Here is a 19,145-nt window from a genome sequence, read left to right on the forward strand (position 1 = left end):
ACCCCCGCTCACTTGGCGCGCTTTGGATTTGCATTGAGTTGGCTTTTACTTTCACGCTTTAGCTTAGAGGTGAATGGTGGGCTTTTGCCGGCAACGGTTTCTGCAGGGTTTCCGGTGTGCTGGAGAAAATTCTTGCCTGTGTTTGTGTGTGTGTGTGCGCGCACTGGTGAGAAATGTGGTCAGGGTGTGGTTGCCACACCCTACCTCTTTGTGTGCCGTGCCCCATGTGCACAGGTGCTCGCTGATAGCACTTGCCCCAACAGCCTGTGCAGCTATACGGGGGAGCTTTGTGTGTGTATGCTTGTCGGTGTGCTTGGGACTTCATGCTTAAGATGACACTAAACTCTAGGCATGTATCGATTCATCGATTGAAATATATTTTTGCGCTCATAATACATGTATGGAATTGTGTGCGTAACTATCGGTCATTTACGATTTATGCAAATCATATGCAAACGATACGAAAAAGTTGCATTTGGACTAGTGGAGCGAACAAAACTGTACGAGACGGAAAGAAATGAGGCAATATAAATAGACGCAAAAACCAGACGAGGTGAAATTGATTACTCAATCGAATCGACATCAATTCGTGGCAGCTCAATGAATTGCTGGAGTGGAGAGGTGGTTCCCTACATGCCTAGCTTACAGTGTGCGAGCGAGTGAGCGGACATGTGTACGTACATAAATGTATGTGAGCATACGCACACACGTGCGCGTGTGAATGTGTGTATTGGTGGGGGATTTTTGTGTATTCACGTAATAAGTGTGCATATATGACTGGGTGCATGCGTGTGTGTGTGTGTTGGTGTTTATGAATGTGTGTGTTGGTGTTTATGAATTTTGTGTGTATGGGTGGATTTTGGGGCTTGAGGTGACACTGAACAGTAGGGGATTAACAATGTACCTCTCCTGGAAATCCGGTGAATTGTCACGATTAAGGGTGGTAGCGATTCGATTCCAGAATCAATATTTTTTTGTTACACATTGCGGTGAATGTAGCAGCCTCGAGTGGATGCTGATACCCATTGCAAAACCTGACGAGTCAAAAAACATTGTTTCTTGCCACGATTTGACGAACGCGTCTTCATCTTAGGAATCTCATATCGATAATCGATTAATCTGTCCATTATCATTTACACCCCTACTTGATGGCAAAGCTTTAGCTGAGAGAATTCAGTGAAGATCGGAATATACAGAGCGCTCTGCATCGTTAGCTCTGTCCTGCATCGTTGCAGCAAACGAGCGGAGGGCGGGAGGGGCGTTTGTGTTCGGTATGACACGTTGTTAGCGTCGAAGCATTTCATTTCGAGAGAGTACTCCACCCTGAGACCCAAGCAGCTCTTCTCTCATAGCACCACGCCTCGGCTGCGTACCCCGGGGACTCACACGTGAGTTTTAAGGTTTAGTGTGAGAAAAACTATTTTAATTGACTTTCTCGAGCACCGCCAATGCTGTTCAGTGCTGTCACTGACGTGCGCTGCCGTCCATTTTATTATATGTCACTGCAAGTGTCGCGGTGCGTGTGACAAAGCCACTTGAAAATAGTTTAACTCATTCCTGAAACTTCCTGGGACAGCCGAGGTGGGAATCCACAAGGGCTTTTCGAGGTGGCTGGGTTGCTCGGAGGCACGAGTGCTGAGCTCGCACCGCTGAGATGCTGCATCTGATTCCATGCAGCTGCTGCTGCTGCCTGTCGTTAAACCGGGTTCTCGACTGCAGCGAGTTGAATGGCCTCAGCCCGGTCACCAATGACTACGCAATCAACCCCGTTACTTATACGGTTCGACAGTCAACTGTGTTAAATTTCAGCTCGGAGCGCCGCAATAGTGCGGTTGACCGTCTTGCGATGATCGTTACTCTCTGTAGCAGAGTGGGTGGACTTAGTGCTGCCCCCTACATTGTGGACCAAATGGTTACAGTGCTCTGTGAGAGTTTCAAATGGATTTCCTTGATGCTGATAGCCCGATCGGGATAACATTGAGGAAAAGCATTTAACAAAAATTAAATTAATGTTTTGGGTTGAATCTTCATTTAAACCGATATAAGCTCTAGGGAGCCCGAGAGTCGGGCCTGTAGGGTTACATATGCTGTGTCCAAGTGGCTGACGATCCATGGTGTCTGCTGGTGATCGTTTGCTGCCATTCTGAAGAGCAAAACTGAAAGGCGATTAGGGGACCTGGTGGAAGTGATGGAGGGGCATGGTAAAGGCAATTGAGGGACCTGGTGGAAGTGATTGAGGTGGCGATAGCCGGGAGGGTTATGATCATTCGGCAGGGCTGGGACTAGTTGGTTAGCGATATGGGTAGTATTAGTGTAGAGCTGCTGGTTCGTATAAGTGGCTAGTTGGTTAGGGATAAGGGCTAGCGGTGGCGAGCTGGCTGGTTAGTACTCATGTCTAGTTGGACAGGTTTAGCGTTACTACGATTGGCTGTTTGACTGATTATGGTTCGAGGCTGATAGGCTAATGGATTAGGGCTAGCGGCTGGTTAATTAGTCGGTTTCAGGCAGGGCTTGGAAAGCTTCAACTCTAGAAAGGGCTTGGATAGTTGTATCCACTCCCGAACTGCTGATCCCTCCTCATCCCGGCCCACGTCCTTGTCAGTTTTAGTCCACTGTTTTTCAGCTGTGGTTGCCACCTGTCCTGATTTTCTCAGGATCTTTCTTTTTCAGACGCAGCTGTCCTGGGAAATCTGTCTTTCCAGGGCATTAACAGGCCGGGGTTTCGTCAGTCACATAATAATGCGCAACTCATTCAAGACAACGCATCCGCATTTAGTGCTCCCCTCTTCTGGTATTGTGAGATATATTTTTCCACGATACGTGCCGGTTTTTGTATACCTCAGAGGTGGCAACCCTTGCCCACATGGAGAGCTGACCTCCATCCTCGTGTTGGACTCTGGTAGCACGAGCCAGACGTTTCATTTCATAATCCTCTTCTACGTCCCCTCTCCCTGGCTCACCGGCTCGCATTCTTCGTAACGCTGCGCACCGTGCGGCAGTTGTGATTTTTATACCCCGTACGCACACTTAGACCGCGCTTGTAATAAGAGATTTTCATTCGGGCACTGATGTCCTCGTCTGGACTTTTTTTTGCCAGACCAGGACCGAGACGAGATCGGACATGGACCGACATTTAACGGCGCACTGGACAGAATACCTCTGCTGGATTTAGCCCAATTCCAATCAAACGTGTAAGGGCAAAGGTGCAGCCCTTTAATTACTCGATCACGCTACTGTTGGTGTAAAAGGGCCTCTACTGGAGGGAGCTCGATACGGGATTATTGTGGTCTACTCTTCCACGGTGGCCAGGCATCTTTTGGAAAATATTGAGGTTACCCACACTTTGCCCCCACCACACGTGAGCTGCCTCCTCTATCCAATCAGACTTGATCGATCCGAAATTAAGCTTCTGCTCGACGGGACTGGACCCGGACCAAATGGGACGTGGCAACTCCCACGATGTTCAGGCCACGAACATCACCACCACCACCAGCTGCTGCTGCTGATGTTCATGGGTCATGCGAAATTGAGCGATCGTCGCTGCACCAGACTTTGTTGACGTGATTATTAATAAAGTCGCGAATTTGCTTCGATGATGGCTCCAGTGTTTTCATTGAGACTCCACGTGTGTAGCCTGGGATTGATATCAGCTGGAGCTGCCCAGGACTGAGCTCTCGAAAATGTATTCGATGGGAAACGCAGCCCTGCTTGGCGCCGTTTATCAAGGCGGTCTGGCGAGAGGGATCACTGTGGCGAGATGTTAACTACCTCGCCTGGTATACGGGAGATCGTACGTTCGATCCTAACCTAGACGCATACATATTTTGAGTTGGTATGTTCTCCCCGTGGTCACGTGAAACGTGCGGTTTTTTATTTATTTTACCAGCTAAAGACGTATTTACTGAGCTACATGGCTCTTTTTCAGAAGCGATCCGGCCACAAATAACAGCTCAATAAAGTGGCTTATCATGTGGACATTATTTCAGCCAAATACAGCAGCAAATAATACCACCACCATACTCCCATCAAAATATCATAATCATACTGTCATCAATCCATGTCTATCCTGCACAGCAGCTGAATTAATCACTCCACCCCCGTTATATGCGTGATTCTGGAGTGTTTGCAGCCTTCGGCTGCCAATCCGGTTGCCTAACGGATACATAATAATGTCGCACTAATTGCACACGAAGTGCCTGCCACAAATGAACCACATTACCTCGCTGATGTCGTCAAGGAGCATGAACCATCACGCGACACTCCGGTGGTCATCTTCGAAGCAGCAGCAGCGGCGGCTTTTGGTTAACCATCGAACAAAGGCGGTGGTCACCGCTCCGCGCGCTTTTCAGATGCGCTTCCGCGGCCGTCTGGAACGCTCTTCCTTCCGATGTGAGGAAGCCACTGGAGCTGTGCACTTTTTAATCAGCCAGATTGACAAACTCATTTCTTCCCAACTGCTTTTTGTATTTAGTTGTCCTTCCCCCGCGCCTCCGATTAGCGCGGTTGGCTACGTACGGTGCGAAAGAAGTGTAAAATACATATATACCTTATTACAGACCAATTCAGACTTCATTGGTCACCCCGCGCCCTTATAAATCTCAACGTTCATCCGAAAAAGTCCCATCACCAGTGCCGGATAATTCTAGTAGCAACAGTATCTACATATGTAGCAGCTACACATGTAGTAGCTACGGGTGCCGCACTATCAAGGGCCCCGGGCTAAATGCTTTCAAGCTATAAATTCCGGTTCGGTGATTCTGCACTTGCTCAATTACTATAGTACTATACCGCCTTCAACTTTTATGAACGACTGGGTGTTTAAGGTTAGCGATTTGTGGAATTATCTGGCTGTATAGAAAATGAAAAAATACAATTACTTTACTATGCAAGTTAAACATTTGTGTTTTAATATGTAGGTGTTTTTTATTTATTTAGGGCCCCTTTATAACATATGCTACAGGCCCCGCACTAGCTTATTCCGGCACTGCCCATCACGAGGGAGAAACACCAACACATCGACAAAACGCATGTTGCCCGCATTGAAACGGCTGTACGCCGCACGGACCCGCAACAACTCACTCAATTCGCCTGATATCAGAACACTGTGGGTTGATAAGCCATGCAGGCTCGCGGTGGGGGGCATCAGTGAGGTCAACAACGATGTGCGGCGTGGCCCATCAACCCCTGGCTGCCTCAGTCTCTGCGTAAAACGAAATGCCGATCATGCATTTCGCCTGCAATGCATTTCTGTACGCACTTTTCAGCGTTAGTTCGCTGTTATCTGCCCTTCGAGGTTGTTTTCATCCGATTAGAATATAATCAACGCAGTCTATTTCACAAGGTCATCATCATCATGATAACGACTCTAATGCATCACAGTCCTTTGTCAAATCCACTACCGGATGAAGAGCCTCCAACCCCCATGCCGGTAAATTGACCATACTTCACCACTCTAGCTAAATTGACCATACTTCACCACTCCAGCTAAATTGACCATACTTCACCACTAGCTAAATTGACCATACTTCACCACTCCAACTAAATTGACCATACTTCACTCTAGCTAAATTGACCATACTTCACCACTCGAGGTAAATTGACCATACTTCACCACTCTAGCTAAATTGACCATACTTCACCACTCTAGCTAAATTGACCATACTTCACCACTCTAGCTAAATTGACCATACTTCACCACTCTAGCTAAATTGACCATACTTCACCACTCCAACTAAATTGACCATACTTCACCACTCTAGCTAAATTGACCATACTTCACCACTCCAGCTAAATTGACCATACTTCACCACTCTAGCTAAATTGACCATACTTCACCACTCTAGCTAAATTGACCATACTTCACCACTCTAGCTAAATTGACCATACTTCACCACTCTAGCTAAATTGACCATACTTCACCATTCTAGCTAAATTGACCATACTTCACCACTCCAGCTAAATTGACCATACTTCACCACTCTAGCTAAATTGACCATACTTCACCACTCCAGCTAAATTGACCATACTTCACCACTCTAGCTAAATTGACCATACTTCACCACTCTAGTTAAATTGACCATACTTCACCACTCTAGTTAAATTGACCATACTTCACCACTCTAGTTAAATTGACCATACTTCACCACTCTAGCTAAATTGACTATGCTTCACCACTCTAGCTAAATTGACCATACTTCACCATTCTAGTTAAATTGACCATACTTCACCACTCTAGCTAAATTGACCATGCTTCACCACTCTAGCTAAATTGACCATACTTCACCATTCTAGTTAAATTGACCATACTTCACCACTCTAGCTAAATTGACCATACTTCACCATTCTAGTTAAATTGACCATACTTCACCACTCTAGTTAAATTGACCATACTTCACCACTCTAGCTAAATTGACCATACTTCACCATTCTAGTTAAATTGACCATACTTCACCACTCTAGTTAAATTGACCATACTTCACCACTCTAGCTAAATTGACCATACTTCACCATTCTAGTTAAATTGACCATACTTCACCACTCTAGCTAAATTGACCATACTTCACCACTAGCTAAATTGACCATACTTCACCACTCTAGCTAAATTGACCATACTTCACCACTCTAGCTAAATTGACCATACTTCACCACTCTAGCTAAATTGACCATACTTCACCACTCCAGCTAAATTGACCATACTTCCCCATTCCGCTCCTCTCCGTGACGACACCGCCGCTTGGGGTCACGGGGTTACGGCGGTCACGTGACGCGGCCGTCATGGCGGCGGGCGTTCGGCGTGGTGGTGGCGGCGGCGGCGGCGGTGGAGGAGGAAGAGGCGACGTGTCGGCCTCGCAGCTTCAGCGCTGAGCTCCTGGTTGTCACCCGCTGCTGCTGCTGCTACAGCTGCTGCTACAGTTGTCACAGAGCTGTCGCTGCGGGGTGTTTCGTTGTATTCCCCGCTACGCACAGCACGGCGGACGGACGCCGCAACGCTTGGCACGGGTATGCCGGGGCCTACAGCGGGGGGCTCTGGGAGGGGGGGCAGGGGGGTCGTGGTGAGGGGATATCTGAGATCGAGGGGTTCCGTGGCTGGGGGTCTCCCCTAACTCCCTCACGAACCCCCCCCCCCTCCTGAGTTTATCGGGGGCTGCGTGGTGCGAGACGCCCAAAAGGTCCGTGGGTTCCGGGTTTGAGGCTTCGCGCTATGAAACATTCGGGGGATTTGTGTTATTTTGTTATTTTTGTTACCCTCTGGACGGTCTCCAGACGTTCCCGAGTGGGCTCTGTCGTTGAGGATTCTTCGGCTCTCGGCGGCAATGTCTTTAGCGGGGGCTACGTGCTCTGCGCGGCTCTCCTCTGATGGCCCACGGGGTTCGCGTTGTCTATCCAGCGGTGCCGGACATCTGCAACGTTGTTTTCGAAGCGGTTCAAAGGTTTGAGTTTGGGGGGGGGGGGTGATTCGCAAGTGGAGGTGTGCGTTGATTGGAGTTGAAAGGGTCAATCGTTCTCTCGGGGTGGGGGGGGGTCCAGAGGTCAAAGGTTGTGGGAGTTGTTGGGGTTTGCGCGTTAACAGACCCCAGGGTTTATCGGTTCCGGATTCAAGGAAAACGGTTCATGGGCTGTGGGGTTCTACAGGGTTATAGGTTTCCAGCGGTACGGGAGTTTGAACTGAGGTCTGGAGTTGTAAGGCTGCAGGTCCCAAACCCGGAGTTTTCAAAGTTCGACGATGCTCTGCGTCGGGGGGGGGGGGTCACTGGTTCCACGTTCCACAGGGATTTGTCGACCCTCATGGTTCTGCATCTCGACCGTGGTGAAGATGTTGGGTATCCGAGCTCCCGAGGTCTGGAATCTGGGGTCCGAAGCACCTCCGATTAGCACGGTTGGCTAAACGTACGGTGCGAAAGAAGTTCGGCACACATTCAGGGTTAACAAGTTCCACGTCCGTTCCTGCGTAAAATTTTCGTGGTTGCTGTTCGGCAGCTCCCCCGGTGTCCAGACGGGCTCGCTGCACGCGCTGGGAGCGTCTTGAGAGACTGAATTGAGCAGCTTATCGTGAATGTGTGTACGTTGAGCTTCTTTACGTAGATAGTCTGCCATCGGATGTCTAATGTGTACACACGGTGCATGTATATGGCATTGCGCCTTCTGCTGTTGCTCTCGAGAAGAGCGAGGAAGTGAGGCAGCTACCCTAAACACATGGGGGAGAGATGTGTGCGTGTGTTTGTGTGTCTTCTTTCTCATCACATGGGAGAGATGTGTGTGTTTGTGTGTCTTGTTCATCAGCATCATCAGCAGCAGCCGCGATAAATCCAATGCTGGGTTTAAGCACGAGCCATTTCATATCTCGTCTTGAAGCGCTCAGTCCTTTGAAGGGGGTTAAACTATTGCAGGGTTCCGCATTTAAGGGATCTTTACTGGAACCTAATATTAAAAATACAGTTTTTTTTGGGTTGTATATCGCGTAAATATATAAATGTGTCGTTAAACCCGCCAACACCCGACACAACCAATTAGTAAGGTTTGTCACGTAAACAACATGCCAATTCGTTACATGAAAAACCTTACTAATTGGCTGTGTCGGGTGGTGGCGGGTTTAACGACACATTTATATATGCACGCGATCTAACCTAAAACACTTGTGTATTATGGATGATATTTCCCGCGAATGCCTACGTGTTCATATTTAAAGCTTGTACGTTTCCTCGTTACGCCCGACGGGTTGTACAACTGTTGTGTCATTCCACTGCTGGATGAGGGCTATTTGGGGTTGGTGAAGGCGAGATTGTGGGGCGGAGGGGTCGCCGCATAGACGCACAGTGCAGTACAGTCCAACAGTAGCTCGTGTTGCTTTGCCCTGTGCTGCTTCACAACGTTGCCCAAGCGAGGAACGTACGCTTCCCCGTCAAGTGGAGACACGTGGGCCCGACGTTCCAGGACCTTAGTTGTTTGTATATATAATGCGGTTGATATGTTTTATGCGTGTGTACGTTACGCGAGGGAATGTGTGTGTGTGTTTTGCTCTTTTAAATCACTGTTGCTCAGCCACAGGCCCATCGGTGCAAAACGCCAAGTGGCCAATTGAGCTCAGTTATAATTACTTGACATTACTTAAGAGAGATGGAGCAATGGAATTGGTTCAAGTGCTCGGTGGGTTATTTGACCGCAAGATCATGAGTGGCGTTGGTGGCGGTAACGGCTTGCAGAGGCCATCATCCACAAGTGGATTGATACGAATCTTAGAAAGGAGGTAATGAGAGGGAAATTCAAACAGAAAGATTAAACTATGCTTCTTTTCAGAAGCGACCTGGTCACACATAATAGCTCATCGTGTGTAAATTTACAGCAGCCAAATACTCTAAACGCTTGTTGATTCTACATGTGGAGGGAAAAACCGGAGGATCCGGAGAAGATCCACATGACCACGAGGAGAACATGCAATCTTCAAATATACAGCAGTTGTCAGGGTCGGGATCGAAGCCATGACTTCCTGTATACCAGGCAAGGCAGTTAACATCTCGCCACCGTGACACCCAGTTAAGTTTTGTGTTCCGCAGTGTGGTGGTTAAACACAATTGAATTGGACAAAACGTTCTGGCTGACTGAGTCTTCAACATGTATGTTTTTATGCCGAGGTTGAGCATGGATTTCAATGATCATAGCCCAATCTTTATTATCTCTCTTTCATTGCCTCCGATTGTCTCTTCCAAACTGGTATTTGTGACCTAGCGTTCTTCTGAAAGTTTGTTGAATTATTCCACCCTATGCCTGCCTATATCCTCGTGTTAATTATTCTAATTTCACCGCAGCGGTTTGCATTGGTTTATTGAACCAACGGGCGCAAAGCAATTTGCCCAATCCTATATCACAGGTTTAGTTTCCTGAACTAAATTAGAGATGAAAATATCCCACGGACTATTCATCTAATTGAGTGACTGAGCGGAGATAACATTATTGATGACTGCCCACCAAAGACCAAAAGCGTGATGATGAGACGACTCTGACTATAGACGAAACTAACGAGTGGGAATGAAGGCGCAGACTAAGATAATCTAGCCAACGTGTTGGAGACATGGGTGCACGGAGGAAGACCAAAAATGGTTATTAGCCATACAGTATATAAACATATCACTGCGTTCACTGTTGGCTGACCGAATTAGACTTGGAGGGATGTTGAGCGCATCTCCTATTCTTTTTTTAACACTGAGTGTTGAGTAATCTTGTGGCTGCTTTAGTCAACTAGACTAAGTGATTGACTGCATGAAAATTAAAATGCCACAAGTTGTTGTGGACCGGACTAACCACCGTTTACAACTTATGCCTCTGAACTTTGGAACTCATCACCATTCTCCTTCGCACCCTCTCCTGTTAAAACCTAGAATGCATCATCACCCTCCATTCACGTGCACAATTAACATTATGAAATATTGTAAGAATCTATTGTAATCTAGAGTACGCATTGTTACATGCCTATTGATCCTGTTCACAATTCAATCTGCACCTTACATCAGTGAGTTTTAATACAAAAATAAATCTCGCGTGTGTTATATGTTCGCATGCGCTCCCGACTTGACATTGGCGATGTGCTTGCAGGTCCCCTGGGCGGCAATAGCGGCGGTCGTAGCCTTCACGAGCCTCATCTCCGGGCCTGGTTCCCCTCTCCTGTCGCCGACGCTCGCCCGTCTTGTGCGGTGGCGCCGGACCCATGCGGGAACCGGGATGTGGCTCCGCTGAAGGCTGGTGGACTCCCTGATGGACACGGACAGCCAGGAGCACCTGTGCAGCATCCGCTCTCCCTTCCGCCGCGACCCAACTCCTGCTGGCGCTAATACGGCTGCCACCAGTGCCAAGTGCGCAACGGGCGAGGGGGGCGGCGGCGCTGGGACCGGCGGCCCCAGCGCTCCGAGCCGGCCCCACTCGGTGGAGACTCTCGGCCCCGAGTCGGGCCCCCCCGTGCTGGATGGCATCTCGGGCAGCGCGGGCAACAGAGCGAGTCCTGGAGGGATGCATCACGGGGACTCGGTAGAGTGCAGCGTGAGGGGTCAGGGCGTCGAACCCTCCGGATATCCCGGCTGCGAGAGCGACGCCGGTCCGGGGGAAGGCTCGCCAGGCTCCGGCGAACGAGCTGGCGGCGACGACGCCACCCTGTTCGACGGCGGTGGTGACGGCGAAGGGCTGACCAACGCCGCCCCGTTTGACAGCTCCCACACGGACACGCGCGCTTATGATCAGTGGACGGATGGAACGACCCCCGAAGAATCGGCGTCACCGCCACCGGCCGGACCGGCGCCTTCGGCGTCATGCGGCGCGACCTCTCACGAGTACGACGGCTTTCCCGAAAGCGGCAATGGCGGCAAATTGCCCGACGGCGGGATCGCCAACGGCCAGGGAGGCAAGAAGCAGAAGCGGCGAGCCGAGAGGGCGGAGGTGCCTGGCGAACGGCAGCGGGAGAGGTGCGGCTCCACGGCCGGCGCCCGGCAGGGCCACGGCAGGGCCGGCAAGAAGGGCCAGCAACGCAAGGGCGGCCGCCCGCGTACACTGGAGGCCTTCCTGCAGCTGTGCGGGCAGCATGTGTGGACGGGCGGGTCCACGCTGGTCAACACCATTGTCCTGCTGGCGGCCGTGGTCGGGGAGCTGATCGAGACGGCCGCGCTGTCGCTGGTCTCCGAGGGCGCCGCCCTCCGGCGCCGGCTGCCCCGCTACTGCGCACTGGCGCGAGCGGCTGCGGATGCCGCGAGGCGTCTCGCGGTGCGGTGGAGCGGGCGGGCAGGCGCCCTGGTGGTGGCGCTGGGCTGCGCTGCTTCCGCCGTCGTGCTCACGGCCGCACTGCTGTTAGTGCGGGTGCTGCGCAAGGCGACGCTGGGGTTCGTGCTGCCGGCGCTGGAACGGCTGCCGGGCTACGCGGCGTTGTGCGGCTGGCTGCTACGGGTGCAGCCGTGGAAGGTGGTTGGGGTGGCGTGGCAGGCTGCTAGCGTGGTGGTGCGCCAAACGTGCACCGTCTGCCGGCTCGGGGAGGCGTGGATGTTTTGCCGGCAGAGGCTTGGCGGTGCGTAAGCGCGCGGTCGTGCCGGGGCGATTTACACCAGGGCGGTTCCACGGTTTGGGTCGTACATTTCAGACACTTTTCCCAATGCTTAATCGCATGAGTCTCGAACATGCCGGCGAACGTGGGCAGTTCCACAAATTAGCCACCATCACGGTTAAAACTCAATCTAATAATACAAATGGGGTTTATGGCATGTGACGCGATATGATGTCATCGTGACGGCTCAGTTTCTCGGCCAATGCCTCCTGAGCTGCTCCAGGTTGGCTCGGTCATGGCCCTGGTACAGCCCTGGCACGGTCCAGTTGTGCAGTGGAAAAGATGTATCTGTGTTTTAACTATGATAGCAGCAGCATTTCTACCTCCGTTTTATGTGTGGCACCACGGTGGTGAAATGTTAACTTCCTCGCCTGGTGTACAGGAGGTTGTAGGTTCGATCCCGACTCTGATGCCTGTATATTTGGAGTTTGCGTGTCTCTCTCACCATGTTTGCGTATATTTTCTCCGCGTCCTCCGGTTTTTCCCTCCACATTTAGAAACGTGCGTTGAGAGTACAGTATTTGGTTGCAATAAATTTCCACGTGATAGCCAGGTCGCATCTGACAAAGAAGCTAATAGCTCAATGGGCCTTACCTGGTGAAATAAAAATTACTTTATATCTTAATAATTTAGTTTCACCCACCGCTCTCCTCCACCACCACCCCTCCTTTGACCGGTGCAGGTGGCGCCGGCGCCGACAGGCAGGAACAGTGGAGGAGCACGGGGCGGGCGCATGCGACCGGCGGGAGCCGCGAGCCGGCTGGCGAGGTGGTGGAGCGCCTGCTGGCGCTGGCAGGCGCGACCGAGGAGGAGATGGATCCGTACGCCGTGCTGGGGCTGGACGCCGACGTGTCAGAGTCGGAGCTGCGGCGCGCGTACAGGCGCCTCGCCGTGATGGTAGGACGCCTAAGGCTGTGGGCAGCACCACCCTGCCCTACAGAGTGTTGGTTTAGTCGGCATGTTTCATTTGAATCAAGTCTTCAAGCCATGCTCTGTGGGTTCGCACGTAGTCGATCTCTCGAGTGGAGTCAACTAAAGCGGTCTAATTTGTCAATAACCCATAGTTATGAAATATTGGTATGAGGTGCCAATGTATTTTCTCACACCCGCAGTGTTTTCAGATCAGCCAATTGGTGAACTCCGTAAATATTTTTCCACACGTGTAGCAAATTACCATTATTGCTCTTGCTCCGTCCCCTGCAGTCTCTCATAACATCACTAAACGATCTCAGTCTGTGTCTTCATTCAGGCAAGTTCATGTTGGTCGTCTCAGGTCGTCTGTCAAGATTTTGTCTTTGTTGAGCAGTTGTATTCACCGTCACGCCCCATGATTTACGTAAACTTGTAGTCATCGCTTGCGCTATGAAAAAAAACGGCGCTGAATATTATTGCCCTACAACACACACCACTAATCCTGGTATTCGTGGTTTGTGACTCATGGCATCTGTGGTGTTGTGACTGCTGCCCCCCCCACCCCATCCCCCTCCCACCCCATCCCCTTCCCACCCCCAGGTCCATCCGGACAAGTGCCAACACCCGCGTGCCGAGGAGGCCTTCAAGGTTCTGCGAGCGGCGTGGGATATCCTGTCTGACCCCGCACGCAAGCAGCAGCATGATATGTGAGGGCCCATCTCCGTTTCCTCTCACCCCGACTGTCAGCTCTGCCACCTGGCGCCTGCTCACTCGTGTATTCGCTCCGGGTGGCGCACCAACGCGTGCATTTTCTGTGCTTGTGTATACGATTAATTGAATCGGTCCGGGGCCTCCCCTAGGTCGACTCGGCCTCAATTGAGTACCTGGTGCGATGTGTAACTATCGCCACTCGGGAGACAAAGACGGCCGGGCGTGGTGCTGGCCACCCACCCCCTCGTGTGCCGTGCCCGTCTTCATAGGTGCCACTTGCTAACAGCACTCGCCCCAACAGCCTGTGTAGGCCACACAGGGGACGTTTATCTTTGTGCTTTCGTGTTGTGTTTCTGGCTGTGGACACGGTGGCCTGTGTACATGTTGGCGTGCGAGCTCATTTGTGGGTGCGCGCGCGTTTGCAGGAAACGTGCGGAGCAGAGCGAGATGAGTCGTGCGATGGACGAGTTCTTGGTGCGGCTGCACGAGGACCTCAAGGAGGCCATGAACACCATGAGCTGCACACACTGCAACGGCAAGCACCGGTGAGGGCCACCGTCACCACCGTCCCCACCGCCTCCCGACCCCCCCGAGTTGGCCAGCGTCCTCTCTCTGCACGCACTTGTTGTGTCGTACTGACTAGGGTGGTTGTGCTGACCCGCCTGCTGCACCCACTCGGTGGTTGTACCGTACACTTGTCGCCAGGCGGTACGAGGTGGAGCGCTCGCCGTGGGAGGCGCGCTACTGCGCCCGCTGTAACGCGCGGCACTCGGCCTCCGAGGGAGACTTCTGGGCCGAGTCGAGAATGCTCGGCTTCAAGGTCACGTTCTTCGCCTTCGTCGACGGGTGCATCTACGACGTCACAGGTGCCACTCCCTTCCTCCGCGCGACGCCGCTCGCCTGTGCCTCGGTTTTGTCGGGGTCGGTTTTGCTGGAGAGGAAGTGCCGATGTGGTGGGAAGTGGGCAGGCAGTTGAGGTCGGTGGTGGATGTGGGCGGTGCAAAAGGTGCACCGCGCACAGATGGTGCGGCACGCAGAGTGTGCCGCGCGCCGTACGATATAAACCACGAGCATGCCACACACAACACATACCACACACACAACACATACCACACACACAACACATACCACACACACTACACATACCACACACACTACACATACCACACACACAACACATACCACACACACTACACATACCACACACACTACACATACCACACACACTACATATACCACACACACAACACATACCACACACACAACACATACCACACACACAACACATACCACACACACAACACATACCACACACACTACATATACCACACACACAACACATACCACACACACAACACATACCACACACACAACACATACCACACACACAACACATACCACACACACAACACATACCACACACACAACACATACCACACACACAACACATACCACACACACAACACATACCACACACACAACACATACCACACACACTACATATACCACACACACACCACATATATAACACACACAACATAACACGTACCACACACACACACTACATATACCACACAATAAGAACCGCCATCGCCACTAAGTGGCGGTGACGTCACCATGGCGCTCGTGCCAGGCTATCTGCACATTAAGGCCACGTGAAGTGTTGAACACCCACTGGCAGGAGGTCACGGGACAGACCCAGGTGCCATGGGTTGACTAACTGAGATGACTGACACACATAACACACACACACCACATATACCACACACCACACATAACACAAACACACCACATACCACACACACACCACATATACCACACACACACAACATAACACGTACACACACCACGCATACCACATGTCACACACATCACACACAGACACTATATATACCACATATGCCACACACACCACACAAACCACATGCACCCCACGCACAGCACACGACGCACGTGTGTATACCACACGTAAATGGAATAAAGACGTAATTTGGATCAAAATATCAAATAAACGCTACTATAATGAACATTTTAATAAAAAAAGCAATTGCGCCAAGGATTCCCAAAGAAGCTAAACAGCTTATAGCCGTGCTCTTCATTGCAAGGCCCGCGGGTCACTGGCGGCCCCTGGTGGCCTTTCGTGTGGCCCCCCAGACTATACACAAATGTGAAAACACCCCCCCCCCATCATCATCGTGCTGCTGTCAAACCCCCAATGATTTCAAACGTGTCGGCGAAAGTGCCCCCACCCCCCCCCCCCCTCTGATTTGAGTGAAGTACACCGACTTAGATAGTCCAATTGCCGAATGGGAGGGGAGAGACGCATCGTGTTGGCGACTGTGTTTGCGGCAGAGTGGGCGGCGTGTCAGCAGATCCCGATCCCCGCGGACGCACACTCGGTGGCCTATCACATGTCGCTGGGACAGAACGGGCGCGCGCGACGGCCTGCCAGGTACGACCGCCCCAGCAGCCACCGCACCTTCATGGTCGTCCACACCACCACATCGTCGCCTGTTATCTAAACTACTGCATCATCGCCATCATCATCCAAACCACTGCATCATCACCATCACGATCATCATCTAAACCACTGCATCACCATCATCATCCAAACCACCGCATCATCATGATCATCATCATCCAAACCACTACATCATCACCATCATGATCATCATCATCATCATCCAAACCACTGCATCATCACCATCATCCAAACCACTGCATCATCACCATCATCCAAACCACCCCATCATCATGATCATCATCCAAACCACTGCATCATCGCCATCATGATCATCATCATCATCCAAACCACTGCATCATCACCATCATGATCATCATCCAAACCACTGCATCATCGCCATCATCTAAACTACCGCATCATCATCATCACCATCATCCAAACCACAGCATTATCACCATCATCCAAACCATGACATGATCTTGTGTATCTTCTTGTTTGTGTGTGTTGCACATGTGTGTCTGTCCGTGTGTGTGCTCACTAATAGCACTTGCCCTTACAGTCTGTTAAGGCTATACATGGGGTCTTTGTCTTGTGTGTCTTTGTGTGTATCTTTGTCCGTGTCTTGTCTCATACATGTGTCTGTGCACGTATCTGCGTCTGTACCTCAGGCCCCCGAGTCCCGGCCACAACGAGGAGAGCCGTCGCGAGTTCCAGGATTTCATCAATCGCCTCTTCAAGGACACCCAAGATCGCCGCCGGGGGCCAGGCGGTGCGGCCGGCTCCGCGGGCACCCCGCCACCGACCCGGGGCCCACCTCCCAGGCCGGCCAGGAGCCCCACCGACCCCACAGGCGCCTTTTCCAGCGGGCCACGGCCCGGCCCCACCACTCCCGGCGCCACTGCCTCGTCCGCCTCCTCCGCCCAACAAGAGTCCGACTCGCAGAAGCGCCGTCGCAAGGTCTACAAGAAGATGCCCAAGCGTGCGGGGCTCTGAGCGCCGTGTGGCCGGGCACCCCCACGGTGCTGCTGCTTCTGCTGCTCTTGGCGCTCACTGCGATTGCCGACACCCCTGGCTGACGGTGGGAAGCGGTGAGACTGCGACCCTCTGCCAGGCGACACCGATGCCATGACTCTCGGCTTCTCCGACTTGGCTTGCGGCGTCTGCGGCCCCGGGGAGACCGATCGTGGAAGATGGTGGGGCCCTGTACAGGGGGGAGGGGGGGAGGCCGCATCTCTGGGAGACCGCGGCTGGAGGCGGTGGTCGAAATGGCTGTTGAAGTGTCGTGTCGCGTGACCCAGGGGGTTGTGGGTGTTCTGGCCCAAGATGTCACTGCAAGAATATTAGCTTTACTTTTCGTCCCGTGGCTTTTATGAAGACAGAAGTGAAGCGAGAGAGCGAGTGTGCGGTGACTTGAGCGAGTGCCTCCTCCGATTTACCCAGGCGGCACCCTGGTTTCCTCCAATTTCCCTCCCTCCTCACCCTTCCCACCCCCCCCCCTTCTCGACTCCCCCAGAGTTTTACTGCTTAATTCATTTTAGTTTGTTATATTTAAATAAAAATGAAAAAATCATAAACAAAGCCGTATTTATTTTGCGATGCTTGTGCCCGCGTGGCGAGGACGGGAGTCTCGCGTGAGTGACACGGCGTTTGTGTGGGGGGGGGGGGTGTGGGGGTCGAAAGGTGACCCGAGGTGAAGCCCCCAAATGCAACGAGGGCAGCCCGACCCGGTCAACGACCTCCGCGGAGCCGCGGGGCATCGAGGTCGTCGCGGCGATGCTCGGGGGAGCGGCAATCACGCAGGCCGTGGCGCCCCCTCCATCTTAATTGGCGACTCTTCGACGGGAGATTGATGCTCACGCCGCTGGGCCCTCGCTCGCACTCGAGGGGGGCTCCCGCTGCTTTGCCGCTCGCCAGCTTCGCGGTGGGGGATGGGGGCGAAGTTCACAGTTCAACTCCTTGGCGGTGCCCCCGGTGCGTTTGCTTCAAATTGTAGGCGACGCCTGGCATTTGTTCTTAACGCGTTGCCATCTTTGTTGTTTTCATTTCGGAGGCGGTGCCCTGTTTCCCCGTGCTGCCGTGGAGGCGGAGGGTGGGCTGGAGAGGGTGCAGGGGCCACCGCTGTAGTTGTGGTTGATGCGTTTGTCACTCAAGGCACGAGTAGTGAAACTAACAATGTTACACAAAAAATGCTTTAACTACCACAAGGTTTTTTTTTTACAACGTAACTCGCCCCTATTTACATGAGTCAACTGGATTAGTAAGACCGACAGGAAAACACAGTTGATGCAAAATTTAAATTACTTGGATGGCTGGAGTAATCATAATGCCCTTGATTTAACGCAGGAAAGCTTCACCGGGTGTCGAAACTTTTCTGCTCCGGTCTTGCATTGGGACGTTTCATGAATTATCTTTCAGAGTGCTTGGCTCATGCATGGAAACTGTATTAGCCAGAGAATTCAAGGGATAATGCTCAAAGCTCGTTACGGAATCTTTTGTAGTCCTGCCGTGGAAACCATAATTGTCCTTAATTGTTAAAAAAAAAATAATCTCATCAAAGTCGCCCGGAATGCACCCCCAGTCTCATCAGATCTCGGATGAAGAAAAGGAGGCGCTGAGCCTGGAGAGTGCTTGGATCAGGATCGTCCATGCGCATGCGTCGTGAGCAGTGCATTTTGCACTCAGCCAGCAGTCACCATCCCACTCTGACTAGAGTGGTGAATTCTAGATTTGAAGCTTTCGTGACTGCAAGGATTCATACTCTTTGTTTTTTTCGGTAAAGTCACGTAGGTAAAAAAAGAAAACAAATCACGACGTTTCGGAGGCAACACAAGCTTCCGTCTTCAGGTGAAACCGTCACAGCAAAATTGCTGTACTTGATACAAAACTGCTGTACTTGATACAGCAATTTAGCTGTGACGGTTTCACCTGAAGACAAATGCTTGTGTTGCCTCCGAAACGTCGTGATTTAATTTATTTGTTTTC

The 19,145-nt window shown here is 51.7% G+C and overlaps 1 protein-coding gene across 1 annotated transcript; it reads left to right on the forward strand.

Moving 5' to 3' along the window:
- The first annotated feature begins 6,779 nt into the window (after positions 1-6,779).
- Positions 6,780-17,741, forward strand: DNAJC14 (DnaJ heat shock protein family (Hsp40) member C14). Its single transcript, XM_078604015.1, has 8 exons — positions 6,780-6,999; positions 10,588-12,040; positions 12,759-12,973; positions 13,589-13,695; positions 14,125-14,244; positions 14,405-14,565; positions 16,052-16,151; positions 16,832-17,741. The coding sequence occupies exons 2-8, from the start codon at positions 10,747-10,749 to the stop codon at positions 17,154-17,156; spliced, it is 2,322 nt and encodes a 773-aa protein (XP_078460141.1). The 5' UTR covers positions 6,780-6,999; positions 10,588-10,746; the 3' UTR covers positions 17,157-17,741.
- Positions 17,742-19,145: the final 1,404 nt, after the last annotated feature.

The sequence above is a fragment of the Lampetra planeri genome, chromosome 21 (assembly GCF_965212315.1).
Source record: "Lampetra planeri chromosome 21, kcLamPlan1.2.h2, whole genome shotgun sequence".
In the NCBI taxonomy this organism is placed as follows: Eukaryota; Metazoa; Chordata; class Hyperoartia; order Petromyzontiformes; family Petromyzontidae; genus Lampetra; species Lampetra planeri.

Bases quoted from the DNA above. Each gene is read 5' to 3' on its own strand.
- DNAJC14 (XM_078604015.1), top strand. From the start codon at position 10,747: ATGGACACGGACAGCCAGGAGCACCTGTGCAGCATCCGCTCTCCCTTC. The intron at 14,245-14,404 runs GTGAGGGCCACC...ACTTGTCGCCAG, and splicing joins CACTGCAACGGCAAGCACCG to GCGGTACGAGGTGGAGCGCT. The intron at 14,566-16,051 runs GTGCCACTCCCT...TGTTTGCGGCAG, and splicing joins GTGCATCTACGACGTCACAG to AGTGGGCGGCGTGTCAGCAG.